Here is a 25,179-nt window from a genome sequence, read left to right as displayed (position 1 = left end):
AAATCAGACATAGTCAGTACTTCTTAAATGTTTTGCTATTACAGGCCTACAGCACCATACATGCTACCATGTGTTCCTCATGCCACACGTTTTTGTACATGGCCAGCAGATGGCAATGTGCGATTAGTGGTAGACCTCTACGGGAAAGCTTTTCTTAAGAGGACCTCTCCGCATATGTGCGTGGACGCAGGAAGGGAGAAGGAAAAGGAGAAGGAAATTGTATTCAGAAGTGATTTTCCTTCACCTGTAATGTTGCTGCCACTAAGGCAGTGAAATCAGGAAGGAAAAAATATCCAGAAGAGATTAAAAGGGTAGAAGACAGTGAAGAAATGGACAAAATGTGAACAAAGTGCCAGTTCTACACCAGAATGTTAGGTCTCCCAGGCTACTCAGATCCCAGTGCTTGAAAAAATCACGTAATCATATGAGTGGAGCCAGACATCTGGCTGGTGACATGTGATATGACAGATGTGCTGATGTGGTAAAAGAGCAAGAGATAAGGGCCATAAGAATGAGTCTAATATACACCACGCATTTATGTAAAAATAAAACTGGTCCTAGGCGGCTTATAGCATACTTTGATACTGTAATGTATACATTGAGGAACTACCTACAGGAGAGAAATGCTGAATTATGAAGAATAAGCTAACTGGCAGAGTTTTACATTATTTTTTCTCTCCCAGAATGATTTGAAAACAATAATTAATTACTGATCAAAGTGTCTCCTACATCATGTAATTAGCATGGTAGAGAATTATCCTACACTGATAAAAATTATCTCTTTTATACTGCTACCTCTGTTACTGTGTGGCTTGTTACATTATTGTAGTTCTGATGGTTTGAGGAAGTGTGGTACTTCTTCACCTTCTGAGACTCAATTTTCTGAAATCTCTCTGAGTTTTGTAACTATATTAATTTTGTCTCTTTAGAAGAATTTATCTCATCTTTTACGTGTTCCTACTTTAGAATAATTTACAAGACAATGCAACACAATAGGTGCCAGAGAAATGTTCTTGCAGTCTTGATAAATCCAGACTCAAGTGGAATTTCACGCTTATATACCTTCTTCTTCTCCTGGTTACATTCAGTAAAACAAGATTATAACTACTGAAGTCAATGGCTGGGCAAAAACCATCACGCCACAATATATTTTGGCATTTGGAAATCTGAATTGGAATGAAAAGTCAATTTTAAAACTGATGTTCAAATTCAGAAACACCAAAACATTTAGTTTAATATTGTTAAATCATTATTATTAAATTATAGGATAAAATATAAAATCCATAAAACATAATAATAAAGTTAGATTTGCCAAAGTATTCAAAATTATTTTTTGATCTCATGACATCAAGAGATCTTAAAACCTTTATCTTTTCCTAAACATTATTGCTCTTTTGAAGTGAAACATTGAAATCATCAGAGTAGAGTAAGAAAATTTACATAGCTAATAATTCCATATTGCCAGCTATTATTTCATTGAAATTAATATATTCCTCTAAACCATGCAGATTTTGTTGCAACTGTATTTTTCTTAGGAAAAAAAAATCCACTTCCAAATGTTTAGTGACATAGATTATCAACATAGATGTTGATTAGCCTTAAAAACGTAACTCCCATTGCAGCTGGGGCTAGACCCGCTGCTGAGGGAATAAAGTCTGTCTATAGGGATGGTAGCCTCCCTCCCTTCTGTTACAGTGCTGCCAGGTGTGACAGGTGTGACACATGCTATTTTGGCCACTGCACAGCCCTTCAGATCCAGATGCAGCTAAATCAGTCCTGGTTATAGGTTATAATGTCCTCCACACACCAAAAGCAAAGCCCTGTGCATGACGCTGCTGCCAAAGACAGGTTTAAACCTTCACAACAGTACGTTGAATGGATCGCTTTGCACTGCAGTACAATGCGTGAAGTGTGGGAGCACCACTCTGTAACGTTAGCAGAGGCTGGACTAACAGTTCTGTGCTTCTGAGCCTGATTATTCTTTTAATGCTGTACAACGTTATACCACCATTGATGTCAGTGGTGTTACTCTTGATTTTCTTGGGTAAAGAATCACACACATACGAAAACAAAATGCCATCTATTAGGCTTTTATAATCCAATTGTACTGTAAAACCACATGGCAAAGATTAATGTTATCCACTGGGATTGATGTGGTACCTCTTATCTTTAGTTTTCTAGCCATTAGTTTTCACTGTGGTTTATGCTAATGACAATTACTTGGATTCATTTGTTACTTTTACATGACAGAGTTGTTGGGGTTTTTTTAGCATTATGTCCAAAGCAACTAGAACGCAGTACAGATGCTTCTTACATGTAGCTACAAATTGAAAGAAACAGCCATCACAATCATAATCAGTCTTAATAACTAATTCTGCGGGCTTTTACCTGTTTGGAAAAAGCCTAGGTCCAACTCCTGAAGCTCCTTCCCCACCGAAATTCCCGCTGAAGCCAAGAGGCTGTATCACAACAGTGGCCAAAACAACAGAGGGTCGGCTCAGGGTTTAGTATTTGCTATCAGGCAGGAACAACCCCCGTCCCTACTCACTCTGCTCGCAGTGCTTCCCCATGAACCCTGTGCGGCAGGTACACTGCCCGCTGATGTGGTCACAGTCGGCTCCGTTCTGACACTGGCATATCAGTGCACAGTCCTTCCCGTAAAAGCCTAGGGGACATCCTGCAATACAAGGAGGGGGAGGCGAAACGGAGTGAAACAACTGCTCGAGAAATAAAATGCAAATATTCTGGTTAAGTATGTTATTGAGAAATCATTTCTGTAGCCCCGCTACTCAACATGGCATTCTATAAACACTATAGATCAAGACCTACCCTATTTTAAGTGGTTTAAAATACACGTTAGGCAAAAACTACATAAAAACGAGGCTGGGAAATTGTGCGGACAGCAGATATTCAGAAGAAGGCAGCAAGAAGGGCTCCTCGAAGAAATGGGTTTAGGAAGGTATCTGAAGGAGGAGAAAGAGGGCAGTTTGTGAACCAAAGCAGGGAGTCTGTTCAGTGATGAATGAGCCTTTGGACATATTTTCTGCACAGTTGACGTTGAAGCATAAAAAAATAAAAATAATAACATATTGTATCTCAGCTCCTCAGAGAGATACCATTTCAGTATGCAGAAGACATATCACCGCAAAGAGATCATTATTCACCAGCAGGAAGCAAAATAACCATGATAGCTAACAGCTGAACCAGTATAGCGAATGTCTTCCAGAGCTGCATCCATACGGCCCTATAATATATCTGTTATTTCCTGCCACTTAGACATTATTCATTTGGAAAAGGAGAGTTCTGATTTTATGAAAAAGGTGTATTTAAACACTGAATGCAAAACACAATTAGCAGTCTTATTTTTCTTGAGTTCAAAGATAATGGTTGTGCCCAGATTACAGACAGTGGGGGTGCCTGGATTGAAGATAAACCAAACTGAAGCTGTAATATGAGAAAGATAAGAAGCCAACTTCATCAATATCTATCTATAACAAATCTTTATTTCTCAAAACTTTGTGTGAACCCTTACCCAGCATATAATGAGTGCCATATACCTACACCCATTCACTTTGTGTGAACCCTTACCCAGCATATAATGAGTGCCATATACCTACACCCAGTCACTGCACTGCTTGTATTTTTATTTTAATGAAAAGCTCTTGGGAAAAAAATCAGTATTACTGTATTAATTACATGAAGAAAATTCAAAAAAATTGTACAGTCTAGTGAAGTTTAGTTTCTAAGTTCAAAAATATAGCTTCTATACCTGTATTTGAATTACAGGTGCTGAGCTAGAGCTGTTGTTGCAATTGCCCCCAGGAGGTAGCAATTACAGATATGAGATACGCTGTATAATCACTTTGCAGTGACAACAGGGACTGTGCCTCAGTAGACCGCAGCCACAGCTAAGCTAGGAGCTATTCTCATGGCTTCAGTCAGCTCTGTGTTATCTCAGAATCTTGGTTGCTGGGTCCCTGCTGCTAGAGTACTTCTTGGGGAGCTTTCAGAGAGGGAAGGAATTAGACAGTACCGCCATTCGACCTTGTGGGGAATGCCTGCAGAGCTGACCATCCATGCTATGGACTGCAGCCATAACCGTGCACCTGCAGTGGTAGCTTCTGAACGTCAGAGTCCCTCATTCTGCATGTGCACACGACAGACTCTTCCACAGGGATGCCCGGCTGCGGCCAAAAGTTTTCTTCCTCTGAAGGAAGGCTACAGAGGAGCCCAAATGTAATGGCCAACACTCTGCCAGTGCTTATACAGGGGCCTCCCCTGCAACCAAGGAGGTAATGTGTTGTTTCAGCAGCATGGGAAGAAATCAATGAATAAAGTGTGAAAATACCGAAGGAAAATTCTGTCACTGATTTATAGACTAAGAACGGATAACAAAAGTCACTTACTTTGTGTACAGTAAAGGCCGGTCCATCCTGGGGTACATTTGCACTCCCCATCGTAGGCACTGCAGTAAGCCCCATTATGGCAGTTGCATGTGTGGATGCAGTTTGGTCCCCAGTGGGAAGGTGGGCAAGCTAAAACAACCCAGAGCAATTAATCTCAAATGACAAAGATTCTTGATACCCATGAATAGAGCTGCTTACATTCACATATGAACGCTGCTTCCTTTGGGGTTTGTTGTTTTTCTTTTAAACGCATTTTTGGGGCTGCTCCATTCTGAGCAAATAGCCACAGATTTGTTTTTGAACTAAGGAATCATTTTGCTCTAGATAAAAAGTGCTGGAAAAGATTAAATGTGGGAATGAAACCAGTGATACATACTCGATACTCAGTAACTAGGACTGCTTTCTCATAAAGCCATGTAAGTTTCCTTTCTTAACTTATTTTTTAATCTGCAAACAGTGCAACTGAGCACAGTCAAGGGGATAAGCCTTTTAAGCCTCAAAAGTGAAGGAGAATAAACAGAGAAGGTTGAAACACATCTTACACCCTATATCTTTAGACCCATGACTAAGCTTATTTCTTGTATTTCCACTGTTAGATTCTAAATAATTGCCTAAACGTGGCGCATATAATCAGGACTGAACCTTAATCAAATTAACTCAGTTGCTTCTGTGGGTCCATTAATCAATATAATATTTCTAAAAAACAAGTAATTATCTATAAAGTGGAGGTTTTTTTCACTCACGATCATGTCAACATGTTATGAGATAGGATTTTACTGACTGCTTTGAAAATGTCATGGTGAATGAATTTGATACTATGTGCTGTCATTAGAATAGTGAAGTGGTTCCAAAATGCTAATTACTATTCAGAGACAACACAAGATAATTTTCTTCATGTCAGAATATCACTAAGTGCAGAGGGTACTCTAAGAATAGCCCCTTTCTATTGATTAGGATTTGCATCTTGAGGTTTTTATTTGTTTCTTTAGTAAAGAGATGCATAATTTAAAAATAGTTTTGTGGAAGTACAACATGAGTATTTTATAGGAGAGAAGAAACAGGTCAGACATGGAAGCCTTAGCTCTATTCCCGTGTAAGTTTAAAAAGGCTGATAACTCCTTATTGTTGTGAACTGATTCGCTTGTCCAGAGACCTGTCTGAGAGCAAGAAAAACTCTTGAATCCTTTAAATGTTTGCATAATGACTCATCTATGTGTGGGCTGTATTTTTGCAAAGTGTTATCTTTGCCCAAATTTCACTTAATTAAGAAATAAACTACGTTGTATGGAAAAAAAAGTACTAAGCTTGTTTTTTGTTGTTTCCACTTCAGTTGTGCCTTATAATGATTTTTATTATTGTTTTTTGTTTGAAATTAGTGGTCAACTAAGAAGGAATGTAAATCACATACAGACGAAAGGTTAGAAGTTTCAAAAAGGTCGCTAGTTCCAAAAGAAATTAATGGAATCATTATTTTCCATGTGAACGAAAGGCCTTTATACAAAGCAAATAAACTTCCTCTGTTACGGTTCATGAGCACAGCCTCAATAGACGCTTCCATTCATATTGCTGGCACCATTTTCTTGTTATTGATTCAATGAGAAAGTCCCTCCTCCTCCTAAATACCCCTATTCTCCTACTCTCCCAACTACCTAGTTATTTTACCATAAAAACAGGGACCTTTGTTGCTACTGGCTTCCACAGGAATAGGCCCAAGATTTATTTTGGTATCATATTGAGTTGTGCATACTAATCACTTCACAGAATTTAGCCAGCAAAGGTTTTTTTCCAAATTGACCAGATGTTACATCACACTGGTACAGAGCCAGTTAACCTGGACCAGTCAAACCGTAAATGATATAAACCAATGAGGCATGTTATCAGGAAATGCACCTCCCTGGAAACCCCAGCACAATGTCTTTTGAATTTTGACATATCATATCATATTTTGACATGTCTGGTACAGCTTCTTTTATTCATAAAAATAGGTTGACTGAAATTTTGGCATGCATGTGTTTCAGACTGTGTGGATTTTGGAATTTACCTTATGGAATTGGATACGCTTCTTGTGAGAATTTTGCTTCAGATATTTCTTTCCTGTCATTAGTAATTTGCATAGACCCAGCAAGGCATCTGGAGAATGCCTAATGACTTAATAAAATAACTCTATCATGAAACATAATAAAATTAGGGCCTAGCCCTTCTCCTTTTTAAGTCAGTAACAAAGTCTTCACTGAGTTTAGCATACCAAAGACAATACTCATTGAGTGAGGTAGAATGACACTAAAAATGTGTATCTGTGAAACATTTGTAAAAGGAAGAAAGAGAAAAATCCATCAAAAAGTTATAAGCACTTAAAAAAAGTCATAGTGAAAAATTTCTTAAAAAAATGTTCAGATGTTTAACAAGAATAAGGACGGTCTTGCAGCCAGAGCACTAACTTGTATCTGAGAAAATCTTGGCTTTGTTCTGAGTCTTGCCAATAACTCTCTATGCAACTGTAGTACGAAAACACACCCTGTATTTCAGTGCCTCAGCTCCTTATTTGTAAAATAATACCTCTGTAAGACTGTCCTGAGGACACAAGCCCTGGGATGTTCACAACACTACTGTGATAAGACTAAATAATTACAGACAAGCAAACAACAGGTCAAGAACCCTCTCTGCAATGCAAGAGTCATCAACCACAGACTTTTTGATGTTGGAACAGACCTCTAGCATCACCTAGTCGAACATCCTACTCAAATGATCTTCAACAATGATAATTTCACCACCTATTCCAGGCTGGACACTTCAGAGCCTCTCTGGACAGTTGCTGTGCTTGACCACTCTCACGGTAAGGATATTTTTTCTTGTATCTAGTAAAAGTCACCCTTTCTGCAACCTGTGAGCATTGCCTCTTGTCTTTTCACAGTGCAGCACTGCTGAAACAAGCCTGATCCAGCTTCTCTACAACTCTTCTTTGCACAGTGGAAGACTGAAAATTGATCCCCCCTGTCGTATGCTCCAGCCCACTTACTAGAAAAATCATAGTGCATATGTGTTTCTGATAGTGCTGATGACATGCAGGAAAGTTTAGGATCTCTTCATGATACACCATGAAGTCGTCTGGATTTCTGACTTAGATAGTGTTTCTTTACCAAAAAGTAGAGAATTTAAATAGCCGAACTTTGATTAATTGTTCTGAAAATAAAGGGAAAAAAGCTGATACTTACGCTGAGAGCAGTCACTACCAATCCAGCCAGGGTAACACTGACAGGATCTATCAATAGGATTACATGTTCCGTTATTGGTGCAGGTGCATATTCCAATGCAGTTCTTCCCAAATCTGCCACTGGGACATACTGAGAACAAGTTGTCAGAATTAGAACTCCTTAGTTATCAGAACAAGAGTGTATTTTCTTTATTTCAAGACAAAGCAACCGATATTTGGATCAAGAAATATATTGCTTAGTATAATGTTAAAGTAAGGCATTACAAATTCTGGTAAGCCCATTATACCTACTCATTATACAAATAATACAAGTAAGAAAACAGTGGGTTTCATACTTAAGGATCAAAGGTTCAAACAGCTTAAACCTGCTTAAGATTCTTAATCTATAAACTGCACATACTACAGCAGAAACTATTTTTGGTTTTATAGTTTCCAAATTATGGATGAGAATTATTACAGTGCTTGGTCTCTGCATCCCATAGAGTCTTTATTACAACACGTACCTTCATTACAGAGGGCTCCTGTAAATCCAGGTAAGCAGTCACATAAACCAGTAATATGGTGGCAGGGACCACTGCTGTGTACACACTGGGGGCATGTCTGGCTGCAGCGGTGTCCATAAAACCCAGGGGAACAAACTGGAATCAGAAAGAACAAACTGTCATTGCTTCCTGCACTTTCTATACAGCCGTGAACTTGTGCAGTGCACTTGTTCCTGACTTTGAATTAGCTCTGTTTTCTAAATACACAAGAGTTGCAATGGTGGTTGTTATTATTCATACAGTTCAATGCTTTACACTCATGAAAGGAGATTTGCTCGTCTTCCTCAAAGGTTTACTATATTCTAGTTAGTAATGACTTAGTTGACATTCTATTACTTGTCAGCCCACACTGTACTTGGGTTATGCTTGAAATGCATATATACTTTATATATTATACATATTTGGCTATACATTATACATCCTCTAAAATATGAACGTCTTTTAAAGCATATTTGAAGAAAAGTAATTTAAAAAAATAGAGTGCATAGTTTTATCTGTAGATGAGTAGGGTCATCTTAAACATTGACTTCTTATGTGTTTCCTAACTTGGAATACAAATACAAATACACTGAGAAAAACATACAAATATTTTCCAGTCATCCTTTCATTTAGGTACTCACTGTACTCATTACATTGTACAGACAGCTAAGCAGCACCTAACTTATAGAGAACACGAGACCAGAAATACAGAGTCGTCCACTTTATTTTTATACTAAAAGCACTAGTTTCTTAGAACAAATTTTTAAAAAGGCAAAAAAAAAAAAAAGGCTGTCGGATAAAAGCTCCTTCTTTGTTGCTCTAATCCATTTTGGCATTTATTTCCTAATAAACTAGAATATTAGGTAATGCACCAAGAGAAGTAACTTGCACAGAAGCAATTAGCAGTGCCGAAAACTAACTTGGAATCTTTTCAGCATTTTAATTTTATTCAAGATTCAGTCTTTTAATTATATACTTGACACAAGTAATGTGGCCAGATCTCTCTAGAGAGATTAACTTTTCCAAGTGAAACAGCGCCAAAAGGTCTTCCTGTTTACTGAAAAGGCACTTTCTGACTGGGATCCAAATTATTCGTGTGACCTTTGTCTTCCCGGCCTCCAGACCGTGCATCAGAGAGGGGCTCGGAGAGCCACCGGACTGGAAGCCTCTTGTCCAGGTTATAGGCACAATTCCAATACGCAGGGAACATTTTTACATATAGTGTTACACTTAGCCTGCCTTTGGATTAACTGATTAACTGCAATGCCTTTAGAGATTAGATAGTGCGAATAATTACTGCACTTAGGTAGAAATGCCTAAGGAATACTAATGCCACACTAATGCGGGATTTAGTAGTGCCATAGGCAATCGCATTCTTCAGCTTGAAATCTTGCCATTCCTGGACTGTTAGGACTTCATCCTCCTCTGGTTCTGCTTCTACCTTCTAGTAATCATTTCATGTCGTCTCCAGTCTTTTAAGCCTCTTTTGGAGGACCTAGTAGCATGTCTGCTTGGCCTTACTCCACCTGCTTCTTGACCCTGTTTCTGGGAGACCTCCTCTGAAAACAGGGCTACCCTCCAACTGCAGAGGACTCACATTTCTCTTCTCTGAACACCTTTCCCTCACAGCGTCAACAATTCAAACTGAAGACAGCTAGACTGCTGGGACAAATCTTCTTGGGAGGGTAGATATTTTGCACATCAACTTATTTTTGCCTCCCTGTTTCTGGTATGATTTGCCTCAGTTCATCTGTATCTCTCTTCTTGTAACATTTAAATTTTACAAAGACAAATGTTTCAAATGCAACTATGGGTACCTGTGATATCCTCCACTTACTGTGAGACCTGATCCCACTGGCCATTCTTTACTGCTTCAAAATAAATGTTAAAAAAAAGCAGTAATTAAGCCAATGATTCCTACCAGACTCAACGGGAAGCTAAGGTTTCCAGCTTCTGAAACTCATGCATGTCTTATTTACCTACCAAAATACGTATTACAAAATAAATGTTCGTCAATCACATTTGGAAATGCTGGACTTTAGAATGGAATCCCCCACTAAATGTGTTTCTTAGAAAGTCGTGTGCATAACGACGTCACGGCACAGACTTGAATAGAAGTAAAGTTGTACCATAGCAAGAAGAGCACTACTAGTTGGAAACATTTGTTAATTTCAGATTACACTTATTTCTGTATATTCATACATTTTGACAAAATGTCCAATCAAGGAGTGTTTCATAGTACTTCATACTACAATTAACAACGCATTACGGTATTATATCATAGGTATTCCAAGTAAGGGAGGGAGAAACAGAGATTTTAAAACATTTATTTTGTCCTTACTTCTCTGACATGTGGTGCCTCTGTATCCTGGTGCACACTCACAGATTCCGTCATCTGGCGAGCAGGATGCACCATTTTTGCAGTAACAAGGCAACGAGCAATTTGGACCCCACTGTCCCTCAGCACACACACTGTCACAGTGAATGCCTGCAACCATAAACAAACAAAACTGTCAGCCTTTGTAAAGAACTTTTATGCGTAGTTAGTTTAAACCTTTGGTCCTCAGAGGACTCATTTTTAAAACACAGCTCACAAAACCTGGTTATGAAAATACCACTAACATCAGGAAAATAGAACAAGGGCGAGGTAAACTTGCATCTCTGCTCCTGCCTCCCCCCAGAACAGTGAATGTCTTTCGTATTCCAGTTTTGACGAGATGCACATAAGGGCTGATCCTGAGTTCTGTAACAGGAAAGCACTTCTACAAATTTACATGGAACGTAAGAGCTCCACAGGATGTTACCTCCAGGCTTCCTGCCCGCCGATACAAAGATCTACAAAGATGAATGCAAACCTCTCAGTAGTATAAAGAGTTCCATAGTTTTCCAAGACTTTCATACATATAAAAATTTAAAAAAGGTCTTTTGTTCCTCTCACTTTCACCACTGATATCAATAACAAGAATCAAAAGTAGAAAGTAATTCAAATGCAGCAAAATAATGGCTTTCGCTTCCTCCATAATGGCTGTTTTGAAACAGCAAAAGCTTATTTTCAAATTTTATGTTAGGGAAATGCATGACAAAAGGTATTGCAGAAACTTTTCCTTCTGAATGTAAAAATTCCTAAGGTCTGACATAATTTTGTGTAATAATGGGGTGCAGGACACAGAATGATTTCTAATTAGTGGTGAGCTGATTACTGCTAAGCCTCATACCAAACGGAAAAATGTAGCACACACAAAGGGTTTCCAAACACACCACGTGAGCATTCCAAAATGCTTAGCTGCAACAGTGTTAAGGATGCTGGTCAGTAAGTGCTTTGTCTAACCATTTTTGGCACAAAATTGATTACAAAATGGCCACAACCTGAACCCTATACATAAATCATAATACAAACCACTAATTATAATCATCCAATCATGGGATGTTTTTTTTCTTTGCAATGCAGCAACGTTAAATACAACTTTCCTGTTTGTTTTTTCCACTATCTGCTTTTAAAAAGCACGCTGCATGTTAAATGCCAGCAGGCACCACTGTGGAACTCAGACCGTATTGTGTCTACAGTACTTTGCATCAACAATTAAGTATTATTGTAGTGCCTCTACTGAATGAAGCCCTTCGCTAAGGGAAAAGTGGACTGAATCCAACCACAAGCATGTCTTGCTTTGTAAGTATTTCCAGCAAAATATGCCACAGGTTCACTGGCTGCCAGAGTCCTAAAAAAGCAAAACAGTTTCACATGTAACAAGAAAAACATCTTTTAACTTTGAAGAGCAAAACCTACTGTTCGTAACAATACTGAAAAATGATTACACTGTTTACTGATAGACCAGACTCAGAGGTGATTCCTCAACCCCCACAGCAGGTGCCTTGTAAAGCTGCCTATATCCGAAGACTAACTCTCACATTAGAGGAAAGGTGACACTCCAGACTCTCCAATTGTTTGTTTCTCTGCAAGACAATCAACAGACTGAATAATCAAATATGTGGTTCAACAGATTGCACCAACTAATGCCAGCAAGAAAGAAAACACTTGCCTTTTAGAATCCAGATGCTAGCCAGCAGCAGACAGTACACAGGCCACCTAAAAGCCCTAATTGTACAATGATCATTCGTTAACATTGACCTAAAACAAATTTATTGTCAAAAAATGAAAGGCTTCTTATATCATTACATTTTCATTTTTGCCTGCATAGGCAATGTCGTTCTATCATCTGAGAGGCAATATAGACTTGCTTCTCAGCAGCGTGGGTCAACTTTTTCATTAACTCTCTATTTGTGGATAAATAGGTAAAAGAAAGTGGGTTGATTTTGAGAGATGCTGACGCACATGAGCAGGATGAGAGCACAGTGTTTTTTTAGAAACAAGACTGCTTATTTCAGATGCGTAAGGTTGCTCTGCCTGAGGTTCACAATCTGAGAACTCAGGCTTGTAAGTCTGTGAAAGCAGAAGCAGACACATGCAGAGGATTTCAGAATTGAGCCTGGCATTCTGTTCACGTGAGTGTTATTTCTCATATCATACATAGCTTCACTCAGTGAACCCTGCTAGAGAAAAGACATTTTTCACGGAGTCTTAATGGGTTTCAGTGGTCTTCAGTACACAATGGTCACTATTAACAAGTCAGCAGTTGCCAAGAGTTACCATAGTGCATTATCTGAGATTATGTAGACCAGTGACATACAATAACACCAGGCTCAATTATATCGTCTCGATCTGTGCACAGAGGATGCTTTATGACAGCATGATGTCAAAGGGTGATACTGGGCACACTGGGATAGAAAAGACAATGGGCCCCATGTTGCACAGAGCCACGATACTTAAAAGTGCCAACAACTACCATTAAAAATGAAAAAGGAAGAAGTTCCTCCAGTATACATCAGGGAAAACGATCCATTAGGGAAACTGAAAAAATGACCTTTTCTTTCCCACTTTCACCCCTTACGACAAGGTAGTCAGGTGGAGCATGGTATCCGTCTACTTAGCAAAGAAACAGTGTATCCTAAATATCACCGAATAATAATTATGACAATATAACATACTGAAAGAGTGCTGAATATTACTTCTGTTTCACTATAAAAGGAATTTTATTATGTTCACTATTGATCATAAGCAAAATCAATTTCACTCCTCTGTGTGTGTCAAGAATAAATGTAGCAAAGCAGAAATACTAACTCATTTAGTGATCTATTGCATCTCCACTTCTAAAAATAGTTTTAAATCTCACTCATTCACTGTATTTAGATAAGTTCGCAAGGTACTTAAAAATGAGAAACTGACTTTCACATCTTATAGCTGTAAAAATCAAGTATGTGTATTTTTGAGAAAGAATAGGTTAGAAATATTAAAAGGATTAAAAAATAATAAAAAAAAGAATTTTCCAGACTTTGCTTTATATGAAATTTCAACAGAGAAAGCTATGCTTTTATATAAAACCTAGAAATTAGTGAGGAAAAAGAAACATTTTTACTAGAACTTACAAAGCAAGATTAGACTCAGCTTTTACAACACGGGTATCAACAGTGTACTGGCTTATGATTGCCACAATTTCAAGCGAGTATTAATCTCTTATGCAATAAAATTGTTTTTGATAAGTTTTCATGTTGATTTTGATACTGATAAGGATATCTGCAAGGAAATGTTTTTGCCAGGGCTACGGACAAAGAGTTCTTTGATGGCCTTTACAAGTTGCTAGGCAATAGCTGAATGGTCATGATAAACTTCAGCTAAGCTGCTCTGAAGAAACGCTCATGCATTTAATGTCCAGTGCTTTATGCTGGGGGCCTCACATCTAAATCAGCATTCTCCCAGCATTCGTAATTGCATGAATGAAGTAGATAATTCTTTAGGGATACCAGCGTTTCTGCCCATGCCAGCTGAGTGTTTACATACTCCCTATGCTATATTTTTAAGTTGAGACTCAATGATCCATCCAAATCAGATCAACGGAGAGCTAATTTGTTGTAGCACTCAAAGGGGAAAAAAATCTACCAATTATTTCGTACTATCTTCCCAGGCAAAGTTAATAGGGGACTAAGTGCTATCTTCCAGCTTATTATGTTTCCATTAGTCTGATAAAAAGTTATCCAAACTTTAAAAAGAATTATTTTTTTCATAAAGAACGTGTATTTGCTATACAATTTATCTTCACAACACATGGAATTTTCCAGTATAGCCTCTCAGAATTAAAACCTGTTTGTATATTGGTGTACTTCCCATACGTCAGAACTAAATTGGATATACAACAGCCTAAAGAAGAGAAGGATCAAGCCCTCAAAACTTGGGGATATCTTGGTGTCATTAAAGCTAATGATACATTTCCACTATGGTCCAAGATCTCACCCTTCATATTTGAGAGAAACAAACACCAGACCACTTCTGTTTAAGGAAGCCAAGACTTCTGATGGTGAGAATTGCTTCCCTACTTCTCTGTCAAATGACGGATGAGCAGCCCAAATAAAGGGGAGAAACAGCACAGGGAAGTGGCGAAAAACTTCATAGGCACTATTTAGAAGTACCCTCACTGTCTTTAAGGGCAGAGAAGTACCTTGCTCCCCAGCTGAAGATAGCCAGCAGACTAAATAAAAGTGTCTCAAATTAAGGAGCTAGTGAAAGGATCAAAGATTTTTCTCTGGAAGTCCAGACTGCTGCTTCTTCACTGCGGCAGCAGGAGAGTTTGTGCCTGCGAGTTTTGGTAGGAAGCCAGCTACAAAAGCTTGTCAAAAAAACAGCGCTGTATCAGAGTCTGAAGGCAAACATCAGTATCTGCAAATTTTAGTGGAAGAATCACTTTTGAGATATCCCTGATATCTTTCTGAAGGCCATACTGTTGCTACATACTGTCATCCACTCCAGTGGTGCTCTTCTTTTCATCTGCCACATTTTAGGTAGCCACAAGAAAATGTACTACTTCTCCTCTTCTTACCTTCTTGATAGGTAGAAGATAAATTTACTTAATCTACTGATTTAAAGTTCTTCTTCTAAAAGAGTGGTATTTTTTCCACATAAAGACCCACCACAACGCATAGGCAATAGAGATACAAACACGGTGAAGTCCAGATGCAGGGTAGGCCAACCCTCTTATTAAGTAATTCGTCTCCCTAAGTTTGGAAAGTAAATACGCCGTTTATCATGCCACAGTGCCCACATGTGATTTCATTTTGTGGCACACTGAATATTTGTCACAATGGGACCTCGTGCTTCAGGAGCCCAGGGGAAATCGGCCAAGGTGGAGGGAAACCCATGTTCTTGCAAGAGGTTCTCGGCTTGAGTGCACCGAGGCAGCGGCACCACGCGCACCATTCCAGCAGCAGCTCATTTCTCAGTCTTAAGGTGAGGGAGACCCATGACAGTACTCTTTTACATCTTTTTTCTTCTGTGTAAGAGGGGGAAAAAACGCGTACACGTTAAAAGCTAAGGAGCAAGGGAGAGTTCTAGTTTGTGCTTCCCAGGGGACCTGGTTATTTGCATCAGTGGGGCGGGTGTCAGATGACAGTCCTCCCTGTTATAATCCAGCAACAAATGTGCCTCTTAGAAATAATGTCAGGAGCACGTGGAAAAACACAGCACTTCCTCACCAAAACAACACATCTGGTGATGGGCAATCTGACTAGCGTCAGCAGGTGTTCGGCACAGCAAAAAGTCACCAACGCCCTATCTGCTGTAGCATATGGATGAATACTGTGCATGCTGCGAAGATGCAGGCTGATATTACTGCATCTGTCTTTTCCATAAACCCGTGCTATTGTTTTGGTACAGATAGCAGACTAGTGGTATTTCACAATCCCTGGCACCGCATAACCTTTAAATTGATTTTAAAAATAACAAATGTTGTATCAGTATGACATGACATTTCTTCACAAACAGAAAGGTCCAGCAGAACTGCACCCAAGAAAGCACAACAGTAATACGTTATCAGTAACACCCACGTTACTGTAATAGAGTAATAATCAAACTGTCTGGAGAAAAACCTTTGCCCTTTTTACAATGCTTTAATGCGAAATCTCAGTTTGCAAGAATATGAATTCTCTAATCTTTTAGGCAATTTGGAAAAATTGTATTTTGACAGCTGCTTGCAGAACAGATAAGATTAAGGGATGAAATTAACAGTTAACGTGGTGCTTGCTGGATTGTGGTCATTGAGAGAAGCGGTAGAGATGGCTAATGGAAGTGAACTTAAATTACGGTATAAATTATTAGGAGAATTAATTATCATTACCTATTGGGGGAGTAGATTTTCTGCATCTTTCCTGGGCTTTCTATTTTAATGGTTCTTACCCCTATCCACTGTTTAGCTATTGCGTTCCCTCCAAATGAAGAGAAGTTATTTATAAGATACAGTGAAAATGTCAAGGGACGAGAGTGTTTGGGGCAGACATCATCCTCTGCGTGGGCGGGTGTTTCTCATTTGTGCCATCCTGTCATGTGGCTCCTGGAACATGATGGAATGGTCAGACTGCCAGGAAAAAAACATCACCCTTAACTCCTGCTTTTCTCAGCACAATTAAGCTGCTGTATAGGGAACACTTGGTGTAAACTACAGAGAGGGTAGGATTTCTAACAGGAGTCCTGTAAATGAAGTCACTTTTGTTTAGGATGAAAAATCTAAGCATCGCCCTAGGCAACAGAACCTAAATTAAAAACAGAACCCCTAAATTAAAACAGAACCTAATTAAAACCAATTTAAATTATTTCTTCAGTTTTATAACAGCTCATGACAATGCAATAGTTGATAACTGAACTTACACTTTCATTCATAACTAGGACCTAAGAAGCAAAAGATAATACATTGGGCATGTTCAAAAATAAAGAAAAAACAACTTAAAAAAACCCAAACCATACAGCATCATATCGTTGACCCAAGGCTCAGCTGCAGCTGTACCTTGAGACTAAAGCAAAGGGTAGCATGTTAGCTAGGCTGCCCTTTGGTACACGGCAATAGCACTTGTGCCCACGCCAGCAGCTGGGAGCTCCCTCACTCCCCGAGGGAGCGAGCATGCTCCGTGCCAGGCCAGTGACCCCCCCTCCCCGTGCAGCCCGTGTCCTGTTCCCCAGCGTTATGGTACAACTGTGTCATCCACCAAGGGAAAAATCTTCCACCCTTCATTTATTTCTGCAAAGTTATATAAACTATTCCCTCTGATTAAATTCCCTGGGGAAAACATTAGACAACTGCTCTGTTCACAGGGCTGAGAAAAATGCTACATTTAAAATATCTTTTCGGAAACTTTATATGATTTTGGTGGCATCAAAACATTTGGGGAATTTTTCCTTGGATTCATCAATTTATTCTTGCTGAAAAAGAAAAAAGATTCACAAGTTCACATTTTTAAGCTTCTTCAAATGTATTTATTTTTTAACACTACCATCCCAATGGTTTTTAAACAACTATATCCTTCATCTGGGTTAGATAAGCATTAGACGGATCGAAAGTCAGTTTCTCCCCCTCTTTGGTTTTTTTGGTAGGTAATACTAACCACCAAAAACTAGTAAATCTGACGGTTACTTTAAAAAATCTAACAGAAAAAAATCTAAGCTATTCTAACATAATTTGTTGCATTTTAGTACCTTCCTGTATTTTCACAAAATCTGCTTCTCCACCTATTATGCATACAGATATGTATACAACCTCCCTTCTTAATCCTACAATCTAATGCTATCTCTGCAATGTAACATTACAGTACAGCTATTTGAGAACCTGTTCCTAAAGTATTCTCTCCTTTTTTTAATCATTCTAAATATAAGTATCTACACAAAGGCCAGATTCTGCATGTGTATTGCTCTGACATGTGAAGTGTGGGAGGAGGATTTTTCTAGACACTGAGTATAAAGCAAACTATGCCGTTTATGTCATACTGCGTGTCTAGACATCACCAACATGTTGAAACTAGCCTGTTACACACGCTGTTGTGATGACATCATCCAGGGACGGATACTCAATTTTATCTATGATCACGCATGAAGTCTCGTTCTAGTGAAATCTTTTTCCTTTCTAAATATGAAGACGAAATGAGATTTCACTAAAGGCAAACATATTGTCTCCTTTTCAATACCCGAGTTCAAGCACAGTCAAGGTTTGTGCTATGCTTGAAGCCTTTGTCACATCCCAGGTTAGTTATATTACACTGCCTAGGCAATTTTTATAACCTGTTATAAAAAGTTGCTAGATTTTTAGTGTGGCCTTTCAAAACTACCTATTTTAATCTGGCTTCATTCATTAACACACTTTTGGTCTCTGCTGATTTGTCTCAGTTCTAGAAAACTCACAAGATGTATGTTGAGCAGTACATCTGGAACTCATGAACAGCTCTAACTGCCTACACCATGGTTGCTCAAGATCAGCCACTGTTCACATGTTTTTAATGTGGGTATTCTTTGCTTAATACATTTATTAATTTAAGAAATCGTATTTTGAGCAGATCCAAACATAAGTTTGAGAAAGCATATCCAAACAAACACACACACACAATTACCTGAAACTACCTGAAAGTAGGAACAGTCATCAAAGGCCATTAACATCATAACAAAATAAACACAAACACAAAGTAGTGTCTCACAAAACAGTAATAGATGGCATAATGCTAATAGGTTTTTTTTCACAATTCACTCAAAGAACTTTTATTATTTTTGCACTCTTGTGGTAGTCATTTCCCAGAGGTATCTGAGTGGCTGACGGTAAGTCACACTGCAGCTTGTGGGAAGAGAATAAACCCAACAAACTCCTGGCTGAGTTCGGTGAGTGCTGGCTCTGGAAGCCTCTCTCTTTCACAGTGAAAAGGGCGACAACGGGGGGACCCAACAGTGAGACAGGCCTTCTCAAAGAACTTGGCAGAAGCTTAATATACAGACAAATTGCACGAATAAAAAATGGCTTTGGTCTTCCGAAGCAAAGCAGGAGCCCTTCCTGCCCATGTCTGTATCCCCTACAGATTTCCACTTCCTACCCCCCAAAAATCATAAAAGTCATGTTCATCTGAACAGAAGGTACAAAAAACACCAGTTAAGCTGTAATCAACTACCACTAATCAACCTGAACTGCAGACACAGAGTATTATGTACTTTGAACAAAATGCCTGTGATCCATCTACAGAGCTAGAAAAAAAAAGCGTATAAAAATCAAAGTTTGGGAAAAAACTCAGTAAAGACCGCATCTGAGGAAGTCATAAGTTCTACACAAACTTTTGTGAGCACAACGATTTGCTGAACTTGTCAAATAAATGACTTGCTGCAGATTGTCTGCTCACCTCCATCTGCTATGTCTGGAAGCACCAGAGGAAAAAAGAAAACAATTGTATCATGAACCTGCAAGTCAGTTAGGAAAAATATTAACTTATAAATGAGTGAGTTGATAATAAATAATACTAGGTTACATCTGAAATCACAAAAAACCCTCCTTTCTTTTCACAGCAGAAACATGCTTTGTTTGTTTAAGGTGTGTTTTTCATACTGACTTCTCATAATTAAATAGAAGGAGTCCATACAGACAGGTGACACGAAATGTGACCTTTGCAACACTACAATATCACAGCGAGACACAAAGTCCAGAACACTCTGAGAGGGGCAAACTTACAGGGTCAATTAATCCTTATTGAAGATGGAATAGTCTTCCCAACACTTAGAGCCTAGAAATCTATGTGAGAACTAAAATACCTCCTAGAGATAAAAGTAACATTTCACGATAGCTTGCCCTTCTGCATAGTTTCATCATGTTTTCAAAAAATCTTGCTTTGCACAAACAAGAGAGTACAACAACAGTGTCAAACACAAATTTTGATGAATTCAGTTCTTAAAACCACAATGAAAATGCTGGAGAAACTTTGTGAAAAAAGTGCAACAATTTTCATACAGAACAAAATACGTGCAGAGAAACTTAATTTTTTCAAAAGTTTGAGAAACTCAAATGGCAGCATAGCTTCTGCACAATTTATCCTCTTTCTGGCTGCCTGAGCAAAGCTTTCTGAGTTCCTGGATGTGATGCTTTACCTACCAAAGCTGCCAAGCACAACTTCGAATATTTACAGTTATTCACCACTTTCTTAAGGAATCGTACTGTGGAGGCACCCAAGTTTTAAGATTTCCCCTTCTATTCCCAGTTTTCTGCAGATCCCACACTCGACAAAGTTTCCACGCCTGTGAATCACAGAAGGGACACAGCAGCCACAGAACTGGCTCTTTTCTCCTTCCAACCCCACATACTCCTCCACCCACAAAACTGAGAGACAAGGCCAAGTCCCACCGTAGTGGAAACTCTCATTGTCCTTCGTGACGGTCTCTTTTGTACCTGACCATCCCGGTAGACAGCGACAATAACCCGTGGTGGGATGACAACCGTCCGCATGGCTGCAGTCACAGCGTTCAGCACAATCCATACCATATGTGCCATCCTGTGGCAACAGGAAAAAAAAAACAAACCAGAGATGACGACAACTGGGAGTTAGAGGAGAACAAGTTCTGGTCAGTCCTGCCTCAAAAAGCAACCACAGATCTCTCCTAAATCCGTAATCCGCTTTCTTAATATAAAACGCTTCTGGCTTTTGGAACATTTTCGCATCCTACATTTTCATTCTTTCATTTAAGAGGGGAAGATACAGAATTAGTTACATTCTCTTGAAAAGTCCCAGGCTAATGGACCTGGAGACGGTGATTCAGAACACAGTAACCTACGCTATCGGAGGCCGCAATGAAAGCTTTCTTGTGCTGCCCCTCTAATTTCCCTTACAGCTGAGTTCCTACTCCAGGACCTGGGGGTCCCTTGATGGGAAAGCAACTCAGTCTTATTTCTGCCTTAGACCCTGAGCTCTCCATGAATTGGTCAAAAAGGATACAACATAAAGCCACAATTTCTAAAAAAGAGTAGTAAAACATTAGATTAAAATATATCTTCCGTGTGAAGTTTATTGCATAAACAATGCAAACTGTATCACTTTCTTCTGATCAAAAATCCTCCTCTCTGCACTATAGCATATACTATGTTAAGAAGAGAACTTCTTTGGCTATGAGACAGTACACAAAACAATTCTTTTTTGGCTATGCAACATTTTTTGAACCAACAAGAGAGATTAAGGTTACAAGCTGAACACCCCTCTTGGTGTATTCAGCTGCGCCAGAAAAGCACAGCCGATTTTCATGGAACTACATCTAAACATTTGAATTTGCCTTTTTGCTTCTTCTGTAGAAAGTGGCACATACATTTTGGGAGTAATACAAAATCAATCTGGGAAATTGAAAACAGCAAAACCTTTACAATTGCATTCTCAAAACAAGGAAAAGTACAACAGTAAATTGATGTTACAGAAAAAGTGTCAAAACCAAATTAAAATCACGGAAAAAAGCCAGTATAATTTAAGGTAATACATCTGGGGTTACCCACAGCAAAGGCAAAAAAGGAAAAAACATGTTAGGTTTAAAACCCAACCATTTAAATTCGAGGCTAAAAATTGGTCTCAGTCACATTAAAAATTCAAATAAAACCTATATGAAAATTCATCTGCTGTTTTTTGATGTTCATGCCTACACTTCTACCAAGTTCCACAGGATTTAGCTATTCAATTCCCAGTCTTTCAAGTCTAAAGTAGAACAAAATCTTACATTATTTGAGTATAAAGAGCCTTTTGCTCATTTCAACAATACATTTTTATATAGAGAAAAAGAAAAGATTAAGCATTTCCTTTGCATATAATCAGATTTGGACAGAAAGGAAATCCTCAAACATGTTGTAGAAAAGTGGTATTTTTAGTCTGCTATGTATTTGGACTGAAGTCCAAACTTCACTCAAATCTTGAGTAACAATCTGGGCAGTGATACTAAGTTTCTGAAGTTATTGAAACAAATTGAAATACATTGATTTAAATAAACTCTCTGCTCAAACAAGAAAAAAATTCAGACAACACTGGACACCTTTGAATTAGTTTTCTGCTTATTCTCCTGCTCTGGAATTTTGAGGCAGAATATGCATTTGAAATATGTAAATGCTTATGGACATCATTTGACACAGAGATAGAGAGAGAGAGAAAGAGCAAGACAATGAGCATGGGCATGCTAAATTACCTGATATAGAAATGCTTTTTAAACATTATTTCGCTAAATTTGGAACGGTGAAGCAAATGCCATGAAACAATACCTATCTTTTTTAATAAGTCAGTTTTGGAAGAGCTAATGGAGCTTGGGAGATCTCATCATCCTTCAGAACCAGACACTAAGCGATAAACAAAGCTGCGTTAGAAAAATGAAAAATTAGTCTTCTGATGGAGATGTATTGTTGGAAACACTGTATAAACGTGCACAGATGTACTCTGATCAGCTTTCCAGAATATTTTAGAATTTGCCACTTTACTCACTATATCAGTGTATGCTATACGTCATCTTAAAACTAAAAACAATCCCCCAAAAATCACTTCTGAGTATTCTGAGAGCAGTTCAACAGAACAAATTTTCATTCAAAACGATGGTGTGGTTTCCAGTCTTATGTTGTAGTTCAGCTACTCCTATCACATTACTGCTCAGCAGAGCTAGTCCAAACTGACAGAAGCTTGAATGTGTTATGGGAGGGGAATTTACAAGGTTTATGTTCAGTTCAGGTGATTCCTTTACAATCATATTAAACCAACAACCTGCTATGCAGATAGTATTGCAGAAGCGAAGAAAAGACGGTGGAGAGAAAAAGGAGAGCAGAGAGAAGTTTATCAAAAAAATGAAGTTTGTTAAAAATTTCCTGGAAAATTGAAGTCCATCATTGGAAAAGATGGACTCTGGAAAACCCCTTTTTTCATAAAATATTTCAAGTTTTGTGTATGAAATGTAATTGAAATCAAACAGTTACATAATAAAACAAATCAGTTTTGAATTTTACCATTTTTAAAATTTTGAAATTATGTATTTTTACGGTTTTCCCAAACTACAGATTACAAGGTGGAACAGAACTGATGAGGAGCGTGCCTTTGTCAACACAATGATTTCTAATTTTGCAGTTCTCAAAATCTGGGAGATAGCAGAAGTCAGAACCCCCAGCAGAAAGGCAAAGACCTGTCATAGGACTGGGTAGTAAGAGCGCCTTCTCATGTCTGATTGAGAAGGAGTGAAAGTCCTTCATTCACACTGCACCACAGATACAAGCTAATTTAATTAAAATTATGTTGCTTAATGTGCAATATATTTTTGGTACATTTTTTCTCTCATCATTTTTTCTTCAAGTAGTTTAACAGAAGCAGTTTGGATAGCATTTGATGAAAAGGAAAGGGAAAACTTTGGTTCTGTGTTTTCCAACAAATTCTAAAGCAGCTGATGAAAAGTTTGAGGTCCAACTTTAAAGTGTGAAAGCAGAAAAAGTGTTCATCTGTGCATCTTAATTTTGTGTAGTCATTCTTTATGTGCTTTGGTGTGCTGCGCAGCAGAGTTCTTTCAGAAGGATTGTTGGTGCGTGTCCCTGATCTTGAACCCAGTCGTGTATGGGCGACGGGGTGCAGTGCTCCTTAGGGACTTATCCCCGTGAAGTCAGAAGAATGACAGGAGCGTCCCCCTGCCCAGTATTATCCTGCAGTGCGAAATTCAGTGAAATTATTAAACTACCTGGCAAGGAAATTCACATTTTTCTCCTCTCCAGCCCGGAGCACAGGTACAGGTTCCATCCAGAGCATTGCAAGCCCCTCCATTAAGACACTGGCAAGTTAAGTTACAGCCAAGTCCCCAGGTACCGCTGGGACAATTTATTGAGCAATCTACACCATGCCAACCTGCCAAAAATAAGAATTAAAGTGACAAATTAATCAGGTTTTCCCCCATTCCTCTCTGAGGACATGTCTCCCTTCCCCTACCAGGTGGTATCTCTCGGAGATGCGCAATACCGGGGTAACATTAACTAAGGGCTAGTATCAGCAGTTTCAGCTGAGGACTTGTCCAGGTTTCAACAAAGGTGCTCAAGGGCACCTTGTAACATCTGTGCACAGCACACATTTGCAAATGGGTGCCAACATACAAAAGCAATTCATGGGAGATCTGAAAGGAAAACAGAGACACCTTGAAATTCCACTGAGAAGCACTAAATTATACTGGAAGTTTTGAGGCATAGGCTGAAAAAAATTAGCAATATTTTCCCTAGATTTAAGCTGCTGCTTTCATAATTCTTCCACTAGTGTTCAATACAGACAGTTCTGCAATATGGTTTTAACAGAAATCTTGGACACAAAAAAGAGAAAACATAAAAGTAGTGCATAAATTGGGTTTCTTCAAGGATACATAGAAGACCTTTTAGATTATTTCTGTACTTCTCTCCAAATACAAAAAATAATGTAATGGAAAATGGCTCTAAAATGCAGCATTCACCACTGATTAGGCCTGATAGAAACGATTCACAGACTGTGCACTGGATAGACAGAAATGTAAATAGATTTTTTAAAATGTGATCATCTATTGGATACAAGAGAAACGGCATGAGCCAGTCATACGTTATCATCAGCAATGACACAAGCCAAGTTTCTAATTTTGTACCTTGTTTACAGTAGGCAAAGGGAAAAATAATTCCGCACTGAACCTAATCAATAGACTATGCAAAACACATGTATTGAAATGAAGCTGCCTCGTGCCCTGGATTGATGACTTCGAATTTAGGGGTCATTTCAAGAAAAAATGTTATATTATACTAGCTAGAAAACTGAGACACTTTCTTTTAAGTGTCTTTCCAGGATTTCTAAATTTCCTTCATTTACATGACAAGAATCTGGGTTTAGTTTAATTTCACCATTTGCTGTCCTTTTTCATCATAGTATGACTAAAACTGCACGATGCACAAGAAGATAGGGTTATGCACGGCTCAAGGAATAGTTTTTCTCCTCACATCCCAGCTCCTTAGCTACTTCAACCGACTAAATCAGCTCCACTGTCTCTAGCAAGAGTAGAAGCTGGAAACTCTCCACATTTGCTACAAGACTGATTTAATTGTATCAGTCCCTGACAAATTTAGTGGCTATTTGTCTAGGTAACTCTAACATTCTCCCCCACTCTCAATCTTTGCGTATTTTTAGAAAAACATTTTTAGATGGGGGGGTC

At 38.6% G+C, this 25,179-nt stretch overlaps 1 protein-coding gene across 2 annotated transcripts in view; it reads right to left on the bottom strand.

The window, feature by feature from the left end:
* MEGF10 (multiple EGF-like-domains 10) overlaps window positions 1–25,179 on the bottom strand; it is a 77,382-nt gene that overhangs the window by 8,023 nt on the left and 44,180 nt on the right. For both annotated transcript variants that reach the window (XM_009577242.1, XM_009577243.1), the window contains exons 11-17: window positions 23,704–23,867; window positions 20,420–20,522; window positions 10,480–10,626; window positions 8,121–8,255; window positions 7,619–7,747; window positions 4,407–4,535; window positions 2,549–2,677 (exon numbers count right to left, since the gene is read on the bottom strand). In XM_009577242.1, the coding sequence (XP_009575537.1) occupies window positions 2,549–2,677; window positions 4,407–4,535; window positions 7,619–7,747; window positions 8,121–8,255; window positions 10,480–10,626; window positions 20,420–20,522; window positions 23,704–23,867 (936 nt within the window). The remainder of the gene's footprint in view (window positions 1–2,548; window positions 2,678–4,406; window positions 4,536–7,618; window positions 7,748–8,120; window positions 8,256–10,479; window positions 10,627–20,419; window positions 20,523–23,703; window positions 23,868–25,179) is intronic.

The sequence above is a fragment of the Fulmarus glacialis genome, unplaced genomic scaffold (assembly GCF_000690835.1).
Source record: "Fulmarus glacialis isolate BGI_N327 unplaced genomic scaffold, ASM69083v1 scaffold42874, whole genome shotgun sequence".
NCBI classification, from domain to species: Eukaryota; Metazoa; Chordata; class Aves; order Procellariiformes; family Procellariidae; genus Fulmarus; species Fulmarus glacialis.
This window is presented reverse-complemented; position numbering and strand designations above follow the sequence as displayed.